This window comes from Watersipora subatra, chromosome 1 (genome assembly GCF_963576615.1).
Source record: "Watersipora subatra chromosome 1, tzWatSuba1.1, whole genome shotgun sequence".
Lineage (NCBI taxonomy): Eukaryota > Metazoa > Bryozoa > Gymnolaemata > Cheilostomatida > Watersiporidae > Watersipora > Watersipora subatra.
Genome location: NC_088708.1, coordinates 62,402,052 through 62,412,460, shown reverse-complemented (window position 1 = coordinate 62,412,460; position 10,409 = coordinate 62,402,052). Strand labels below are relative to the sequence as shown.

At 35.9% G+C, this 10,409-nt stretch overlaps 1 protein-coding gene across 1 annotated transcript; it reads right to left on the bottom strand.

Annotated features, from left to right (window-relative positions):
* Positions 1-3,064: 3,064 nt before the first annotated feature.
* LOC137390089 (arylsulfatase I-like) lies at positions 3,065-10,188 on the bottom strand. Its single transcript, XM_068076341.1, has 10 exons — positions 9,945-10,188; positions 9,538-9,666; positions 8,939-9,046; positions 8,456-8,586; positions 8,117-8,243; positions 7,609-7,788; positions 6,915-7,105; positions 5,924-6,086; positions 4,086-4,219; positions 3,065-3,205 (listed from the first exon to the last, which is right to left on the bottom strand). The coding sequence occupies exons 1-10, from the start codon at positions 10,186-10,188 to the stop codon at positions 3,065-3,067; spliced, it is 1,548 nt and encodes a 515-aa protein (XP_067932442.1).
* Between the last annotated feature and the right edge of the window lie 221 nt (positions 10,189-10,409).

Here is a 10,409-nt window from a genome sequence, read left to right as displayed (position 1 = left end):
GCCGTATGTTAAAGTTGTTCTATCAGTGATTATGCATCAACGATGTGCACCGTAAACCGATAGCATCGCAGAGGCAGCACGGATACATCAGGAAATATTGCAGCTGTCAAACTTTCCCAATAGATTGCCGAGTATCCACGTCAGCCTGTGCAGTGTGTACCACTTCGGTGATGGTGATTGGCCATCGCAGATTGCTTGATCTATATTTCTCTCATGACAATTGCTGCAGGACTAGTATGACGAGAATGCTATGTGGTGGACTATTCACTGATGTCAACGTAGATGAGTCTGTGATAGCATGAACAGTGTTATCCCAGACGATCACCAAAGTATTGTAGGATTAACACCGATAAAGTGGGAATCCATCAGCCAAGTGTCGAGTATTTGAGACTCGACCGTAATAGACACAGTTATACTTGGCTTACACATTGCTGAACACTATTGCCACCTGCAACATTGGACTTACACACATCTAATAGGCTCCCTGCTGGTGTCCTAATGGTGTTTGTGTAAATAAAAGAAGGTTGTGTACTACTCAAAGGCCAGCACTGAAACATGGACAGCTTAAGTTCATTTGATGTTTCAACTATGTTTAATCCCCATTCTATTATATCATACAATAGAAGGAGTGAGCATATATAAATTGATTAGCACTCTTTTTAGACATTTGTAAGCTCATTATGCAGTAGCTTAGGCTATGAAGACTGGCTAAAAAGTATGTAAAAAGAGCACATAGGAGGAAAGCATTATGCCTTGTGGCTAAGCATTCATTACCTGCATATAAAAGGTGTTTAATGAAATATGGTTGCTAGAATTTAAATTGTGATCAAATTAACTAGTGAATGTTGTAGAAGACATCAATCTCTATCATGAATGCTTTGTTAGAGTTTATAAACTGTATTCTTGGAACTTGATGTTATATAATTGGTTGATCAAGCTACCGATTAGCATGCACGGCCATCTAGTTGACTATACTTAATGGTTTGCCTCGGACTCATAACCTAACCATTAATTCATGAGAACCGGCCTGGTTCCCATATACGCCCAAAGCACCAGCGACAGCACGGCAGGGCTATCAGTGGTAAACGTGAACCTATGCGCCGGGTACCGCCAGTAGTTGCCGGCAATTAACGCAAGAATTCAGTGCTGTTCAAATTTCGCGAGGAGCCGCAGACAAAACTTTCACGAAATGTACTGTACAGGTGAAGGTCGGTATTTTCGAAACAGCTTGGCGAGCTAACATTTTTATGCGATTATTAGTGACGCAGCTTTAGGTGAACAAAAGCCGCCGAGCCTAGCGTCGCAGGTGTTTTGCTGCCCAAGATTACCGCCGCTTCTCGCAGCCGATATGGGAACCAGGCTTAATTATCAGTATGATAATTTCTTATAACAATTTATTTTAATCACAGGAATGATGAATGAATCCAGTCTGTAGTGTATGTATATGCATGTATATGCACATGGGGAGTGGCTGCACTAGCGCAATCAGTCTCTCGTTAGAGCTCACACAAACTAATTTTATAGTGGATTTGATGTTACCTGTTTCCTCCCGACCCATTATTTTATATAAATTTATCTTTAGACTTGAGAACATGTGCTAAAATACACACCAAGACTTGACCTTAGTTTCTCGCAGTAAGATCGTCCTCACCAAACCTTTTCTGGAAGTCTGCTAATCGTACAGGTGAAAGCTTGCTCTGTAGCTAACTTGGTCAAAGCTGAGCTAGTAGCTTTGCTTGATAGAGTAGTGCACTGCTGCATGTAGTAGAAACACAAGACTTGGGAGCTTTTTTACAAGTCAAACCTACAAGTAGATTTTGACTAAGTAGTTGCATGACTAAGCATGGCTCTCATAGGGATTTCCTCAAACTGTATAGACAACTTCTACTATATGCCAACTAAAGCAGTAGCTCACTACCTATTAGGGCTAAAGTCGATCGTAAGCAGGAGCCATGCCAACAGCTCCATGAGTAATCTTCAGGCAGCGGCAAAGCTGGGTAAAAGAACTTGGGTTACTATTTTTTGTTAAAGGGAAAGTAAACACAATTTACTGATGAAAGCCAACTTTTACCCTATTTGTTTTGTGTAATTTACTGTGTTTAGCAAAATATAAATTATTTCTTGCAACAGATAAATACTCAGAATAATATTTTAAAAACAAAAATGCCCGTGCATTCACATATAACTGAGTACTTGCTAAACTAGTAGAAATATCTGCTAAAATTTTGTTTTCTCGTTCAATTAACATAGTATCGTGCATTACCAATCATGTAAATTGTAAAACAATGTTAAAATTATGTGTTTACTTTCACTTTACCTATTTTTATTTTATATCCTGAATGCACCGACATTCAACTCAATTAAATGCTTGTAATTTACCTGAAAAAAGTAGAATTTCCCAACTACAACTTGCTTAAAATTAACATCTCAGTCATTAACGGCTCTCTTAAGTATTCTCGACACACAGACATCGATAAGCGAAATGATTGTATAAACTGTAAGCCTTTCATGTAAATCTATTACTTTCACTAAAAACCTGCTATTGAAAGAAACTGAATTCCTCTATAATAGGCATCAACAATATACGCAAGATGATAGTTACTTTGCTGAACTAATTGTAGAGCTACTGACCGTTCTTATATTCTATGTAAAAACAAACAATAGCATATCAAGAGCTATCACCAAATATTCATTTGTGGTTTTAGAAGCAGTACATCAGAATTCACAAATAAAGTTGCATTTATGCTAGATATATTAACATAAAATTATCAGAGAGACAAATGACTGAGCACCAAACAGTAGACTTATGCTCCTCCGGCCAATTAATTATCTATCACGGCATGCAAGGTTTGCTATTTCCATGGCAAACATACAAACAATAAAGGCTTAGGGTGCCAAATCTCTCTGATAACAGAAGGAGACTTGAACCACTGATCAGGTATATCTTCAGCAGTTTGAGTCCAACAAAGAATCCAGCATAAATGCTACTTGAAGTGACTGTGACTAATATGTTAGTCGTTAGTGTTAGAATAGTTCTCTGACAATCAGTTCAGTGTGAGAGTTCTTACTGCCACGGCTCCCAGGAGTCGCCATGTTTGCTAGGGTCCGCCTCCTTTAGCTGATTGGCTGGATTAAGTGGAGGCACCGCTCCGTGAGCATACTCTGCCAATTTACTTAGCATTACGTCCACTACTTCTGGTCTTTTCTGTGAACCAAAGATGCACTTGTAAAGCTCTGGACAAGTTGATATAAATCCTTTTGGTCATATTCAACTAAAATTCTAATTATTAAATTTCTTCCTAAAAGGAACAAGATGGTTAGGAGCGATTTTTCATATGAGTTGGGAGAACCAAATTAATATGTTGAAATTAGCTGTAATCACAGTTGTGTCCCCATTACGACATCATATACTAACTAACTATCGAAAAGCAGTGAAAATCCAATAGGTACAATTATAATTGGTTATATTGTGGTTGACTCTTTGATCATAAACTCGGCTTGGTTACTCCTATCAGAAACTTTAATGAGGGTTGTTATATAGCCAGACTTGCAGCCCAATGTAGATTATTCTGCCTTTTTATGCATGTTCAAGGCAGTACATTGTATTTACAAACAACTCTCCTGAATATGCCACTTGACTTGTGTAAACTCAAATACAGTTAGAAGTACACATACATGCACAAGTATGAGTATACGCATGTACACATATGTGTACTCATACTATTACAAGTATGTGTACTCATTTATGTACAAGTATCTGTACTCATACCTGTACCTGTATGTGCAAGTATACCTGTACATGTAGATGTACTCCTACATGTACACTTGAGTACACATAGATGTGCTGGTATGAGTACATGTACATGTATGTGTACACATAATTGTACAGGTATGAGTACACATACATGTACAGGTATGAGTACACATACATGTACAGCTATGAGGACACATACATGTACAGGGATGTGTACACATAAGTGTATAGGTGCTAGTAAAAATACAAATTCTGACACAATTGTTATATATAACATATAGTTTTCCTTATGCATGTCATTAGATATAGTATATGGGTCAACTTTACTTACCTTAGATAAATCATTTCGCTCATAAGGGTCAGCAGTAATGTTAAATAGAAAGATGTTTTGTAAAAAAGAGCCATCATTTAGTGAGCTAATCCTGTCTACAGCTTCATCATAAGAGCTGGTCTCTTGAACAACATCTACAAAAGAATTCTTCATATGAATAGTGGTATAGAGCAGTCTAAGTAGAACAATAGACAATATGGCTGCTTTATCTAAACTCAGTAAACTCTTAGTCTAAGCTCCATAAATCCATAGAGTACCTATAAGAAGAGAAAGCACAAGTAGAAATGACTACTTGTGCTTTCTCTTCTTGTTCTGAAGGAAGAACTGCGTGTAAGGCATGGGTGCCTACAAAAGCTCTCTATAGCAATATGAAGACTTTAGTGGTCATGTTAAAAACACAAGCAACATTAGGCATTCCTAACAGCATTTAGTTAAAAAAACAACAGCATTGGTGCTTCCCTAAACATCCTTTATTTGTTATCCCAAATGAATTCCAGCTTTCTAACAATTCAACTCGAGACTAGACTGTTAGAAGTGTTACTCTTTGAATAGCCATGACTCCATCAGCATGCTCTAAGTGCTATGATGAGTGGCTCTTTGACATTAGAAGCAGTCTATTCTTGATCAACAGCCATTAGAATCAGTGTATTCCTGATCAACAGCCACACTTCTCAATGAAAACATTTAATAATAGTTAAACTCTCTGTATGCTATTTCTTTATGGCAAACATGCACAGTGTTTAATTAGAAAATATAATATAATTAACAAATATAATATAATTAACAAATATAATATAATTAACAAATATAATATAATTAACAAATATAAAATAAATAACAAATATAATATAATTAACAAATATAATATAATTAACAAATATAATATAATTAACAGATATAATATAATTAACAAATATAAAATAACTAACAAATATAATATAATTAACAAATATAAAATAATTAAAAAATATAATATAATTAACCAATATAATATAATTAACAAATATAATATAATTAACAAATATAATGATATTTCCTGATCATGGTGTACAAGCTTAAGAACTAGCTGCTCTAGTAAATGGTAGTTTAAAAATGCACTGAAAAAAATTTCACTTTGAATAGTTTTAGCAGCAAGTGTCATTTCGTTCTTTAGTACAAATCAGCAATCTGTCAAATGAATAAGAAATAAATAAGATTTTATAAAGTTATATCACCTGTCAGCTGGTGTCAAGTATACCGAACACTGAACACTATATCACCTGTCAGCTGGTGTCAAGTATACCGAACACTGAACACTATATCACATGTCAGCTGGTGTCAAGTATACCGAACACTGAACACTATATCACATGTCAGCTGGTGTCAAGTATACCGAACACTGAACACTCTATCACATGTCAGCTGGTGTCAAGTATACCGAACACTGAACACTATATCACATGTCAGCTGGTGTCAAGTATACCGAACACTGAACACTATATCACATGTCAGCTGGTGTCAAGTATACCGAACATTGAACACTATATCACCTGTCAGCTGGTGTCAAGTATACCGAACACTGAACACTATATCACCTGTCAGCTGGTGTCAAGTATACCGAACACTGAACACTATATCACATGATTGTTTAATGCATTGTACTTCTGTACACACTTGTATATAGGCTATTTATTGTCACACAGCCATCCTGTTGAAATCTTTATTTTCCTATAAGCCTTTTTTTATTTTCTTAAGATCATCACAGTTACAAATGCATTCATTCAAACTGGTCGACTACTGTATGAACATAATAATGGCATTATTGAAAGCTGAAAAAAATATGTTCAGAACTGACATACATTTGCTAGTTACTGGTTTGTACCATCCATCAGCTAGTGGAGCACCTGTGATGATCTTATAGTCACCAACCCTCAAAGCCGCTTGCTGTCGATTGTCAAAAGGTGAATTCCTTCTTTTGAACCCATAGCTTGGCATGAGCGGGTCATAATTATGCAGCAGTTCCTAAACGATTCAAATTAATCCATAACCCTTAAGCATGTTTGTAACAACATAACAAGAGCTTCAAAAGTTGTAGATGCTACTTCTTTGTTAGTAAAAAAATATCAGAAGTTTGTAATCATTTTTATTTTTTTGTATTGAAGATAAAAAAATGGTTATGATTTGCTAATTTCATATTTTTATTTAGATCATCTTTAGAAATCTTTGAGCAGAAAACTTATTTTTATTTAACATACACAACAATTATAATTCTAACTTTTAAACTTTTCGACATATAAAACCTTTCAATAAATAGTTTTAATATAAAGTTAGCCAACAAGTTGAAAATTTCTAATTTAGTTCACTTCAGAGCTTGCTGTAAAATTATGAGTAAGAGAGATTGAGCACTCACTTTAACTTTTGAAAGTCAACGTTATTAACAACTTTTATCTGTTGTATTCTAACATACTTTATGTCCATTTTTATTTGGAGCAAGTAGATTAACCAGATGTTAATATATCCTTACCACCCTAAATTTTTGCTGCCACAAAAAAGCTATTAAGCCATTCAGGCTCAGCTATTTTCTGCAGAAACCATTTTATATCTGAAGCATCTAGCCATTTTTGAATACAGTTAACTTTGTCTTCAAAAGGTGCACTGTTCCTGTAAGGTCAACTGAGGTTATACTGAGGTCAACGTTTTCCTAATTAGAAAGGTCAATAATGTTTATTAAAACAAAGAGCTAATGACATATGGAAGCAAGGAGTTACACATCAGGTGTATTTTAATGACTGCCCTTGAGAAAATATACTGAATACTTTAACCCAAAAGCAAGTTAATAAGTTTTCTAACCTTTCTCGGGCTATGCCCTGTGCCGGTTATGGCTGCCCATTGATCGTATCCATCCAGTGTTAAGTTTGCTGTTGAAACACCAGCTAAGCCAAGTATTGTCGGATACCAGTCTGAAATGTGGATCCACTCTTTGTTGCGCTCTTCTTGCTTTTCTACCAATGGTCCAGAGACAAAACCTGCCACACGTACACCTGGAAAAAGAAAAGCAGCATTCAGTAGAAGACATTAGTTATGGCAGAACAAGACAGCATATCTGATGACCCAACCTGTAGTATAGCAATAAGGTAACAGCAAGGTGAGTTGAAACAACATAACAAAGGTAAAAGAAAATGTGTTCTATTTACTGCGTAGCGTGATTACAAGGTAAACTGGGACTGTATCAGAGTTGTTCTTCAGGGAAATTATTTGCATGTTTGAGTTTAAATCAGTTTCAGCATTTAACTTGAAACTTCTTTTATTTTGATTATGAAGTTGTTCTACTTATAATAACTATTATCATGTTAATATATTGATATAAAATACTCATAAGTTTTTTTACAGCAAATACTTTTTTTGTGTAACACTTTACTAAAAATAAAATTTTCTGTTAACACAAGGGCATAAACCTAAGAACTTAAGTAAAAATAAATTATTTGCACACATATAGAATTGCCCTGAGGCTAAAACAGTTGTGAGAGAAGTGCATCCTACTCACCTCCCTCAAATAAAGTGCCTTTGTTCCCTCTCAATGGATAATTACAACCAACACCTCCCATTGCCTGACTGTTGCCTCCGTTATCACTAGAGAATATGAAGATGGTGTTATCCCACATTCCTGCTTCTTTTAGTGCCTCTGTCACATTACTTACAGCTTCATCAAGAACAGACACCTGCCCTAAAAGTAACAATTTAACAATATGGCATGTGATGCAGGTGCTCTAGTCTTTTGGTGAGTATTGTTAATCAAAAACAAGATGCAGTCATTTACCAGGATGATATCGTTCAAGTCATATGATTATCAGCTTATCGTAGCTTCGTAGTTTCAAACGTAACAAATAGGTGTGACGGAAAGGCAGGTGCATCTTCTCAGAGCAAATAATCGGCCAAAAAGTAATTGTTGATTTTATGTGGTATTTTTGATCAGATGTATTGAAATTATGATACAATGATATTACGGGAGTGTTATCATCTGCAGCAATTGTAAATGATAGACTGAAACCAACCTGCTAAGATGCGTCGCTGCTCATTCTCAATTGACTCATATTGGTTCTCATACTGAGCAGGCACCTGCTGAGGCTGATGTACATTTTGGTATGCCAAATACATAAACATGGGAGACGACTTCTTGCTCTACAATCAAAGCTGACCAGTAAGAGGTAAAAGAGATGCTGAGTCATGGCGTGGTAAAATTAATGCAACTATGTTAATGTATTTTGAAGAAAAATCATCATTTCTTGTAGCTGCTCCAACATCTTACATCAACTTTTCAGCAATTATGAAAACCAGAGCTTGTTTAATATTTGTCTAAAACTTGAAACCTCTCAAGACTTTTCTTCACTTACCTGAAGCTGGATTAGTCGCATAGCTTCCTCGGTAAACACATGAGCAGAGTAGGTGTTGTTTTTTCCTATGTCTTTAGTTGTGCCATTGTGCAAGTCAAGGCCACAGTAGGATTGTGGGAATTGCGCGCATACTACAGTCAGTAATAATAATAATAATTCTAAGCATAACCATATGACAGGAAACTCACATCCTCTTCAGTATTTTCAATATGCCCACAAATTCCTTTTTTAAAGATCACAACACACTCACATGTACTTTTACTATTTACACCTTTAAAGCATGTCATATAACAGACTGTCTACTGAAATCACAACCCACTCATATATCCGGCATACTAATAGTGCTATTTAAATCTGTGAGCATATATAACTGACTTTCTACTGAGATCACAACACACTCATATCTTTAGATTACAAACTCCAAACATACTTATGTTGGTAGAAATAGTAACCAATAAAAAATTAATCAAATCAACACCATACTTCGGTGGCTGAAGTAATCTTCCGCGCCTTGATAGTAGCCATAGAATGAGTCGAAGCCTCTGTTTACAGGTAAGTATTCTTTCTTGTACATGCCCAAGTGCCATTTACCTGCCAGAATTATAAAATGAGATGTTATACAGCATCAAAACCCTATACAAAAGGAATACATCGTAATCAAACCTGGTGATTTTTACACACAAACAGAAATCTGTGAAGAAGACAGACTGTGTATCAACACTCAGCAAAAATACTAAAAATAGATTGTTACAGAAAATTTGTGATTACTGTTGCCTAATTGATAATCAAATTATACTGCTTCGGGCTTTGGTTTATAAAGGTGGGCAAACCTTTATCTTGTGCATCTAAACAATAAATATATTGAGAACTTTTGTATTCTAACTGTCTTTTGCTTAAGTAGGAACACTAAATCCTCAAATACGCGCTGCATGTTTTAAACTCAAACAAAATGTGCTCTACAAAAAAGCCCTAATTACTGCTTGAGGTTAGTGAATATTTTGGTATACATACTGACCTACAGTTTTTATATACAGTATACCAACATTAAAAGGTAGCAAGTTATAGTATATTCAATAGTCTACCAAGCATGTGGGTGTCATAACCAGCCTCCTTAAGTTTCTCTGGCAGTGTTGGCATTTCAAGGGGCATACCATAAGGGGCAGCAGGTGGAATGACCATATGTTGAAGGCCAGTATGAATAGGCAGCCGTCCTGGTAAAATACACGTGTACTGTTAAACAGCTATCGAAGACAACAAACTTTTAAACTTCTTTAGTAATATGACTGATGATCAAAGATGTGTCTGCATAGAGAAATGTCTTACATGTATATTAGTAATAGGCTATTCTTCTTCGAACTTAATTTTAAAGATTTGACACTTGAGGGGCGTGTGAAGCATAAGCCTGAAGTAGATACGTATATAGGAGAAAGATCACAACCAAACACACATGTAATTATACAATTAACTTCGCCAAAGTTGATTAACTTACCGGCAAGCAGAGCACTCCTTGAAGGGGTGCAAAGAGGCTGCACATAGTAGTTGTCTAGGGTGATGCCTTCACTGGCCAGTTTATCTAAAGCTGGAGTCTTGATTTGTCCTCCTCCACCATTGTAACCTATATCAGCGAATCCTAAGTCGTCTGCCAAGACAAAGACGATGTTAGGCTTGTTCAGAGCCAGCACAGCAGAAACCACACTGGATCCCAGCAAAGCAAAAGCAAAGAGAGTGAACATTTTGTACAACATTCTCTCTATAAAGCTCCTTTGCAAATGAGAGATGAAGTCAGACGGTTAAATTACCTTATCAGTTTTGTTGTAGTAAGCCGGCTTTGCGTCCACCTGAAATTTTTCTGTATGTCATTTTTCTCATGACTATCACAGCTAGTGATGATGTTCGAAATTATACAAATATTTGCATTATCGCTCTATTAGATGCTGGGCAGTCTATTAGATAT

What these genes read in the sequence shown, in the direction of transcription:
- LOC137390089 (XM_068076341.1), bottom strand. Translation starts at nt 10,188, where the DNA reads ATGTTCACTCTCTTTGCTTTTGCTTTGCTGGGATCCAGTGTGGTTTCT. An exon ending in TTATGACACCCACATGCTTG is followed by an intron (nt 9,047 to 9,537) that starts GTAGACTATTGA and finishes TAATTCTGGCAG; the next exon opens with GTAAATGGCACTTGGGCATG. An exon ending in CAGGGCATAGCCCGAGAAAG is followed by an intron (nt 6,087 to 6,914) that starts GTTAGAAAACTT and finishes TGAATCGTTTAG; the next exon opens with GAACTGCTGCATAATTATGA.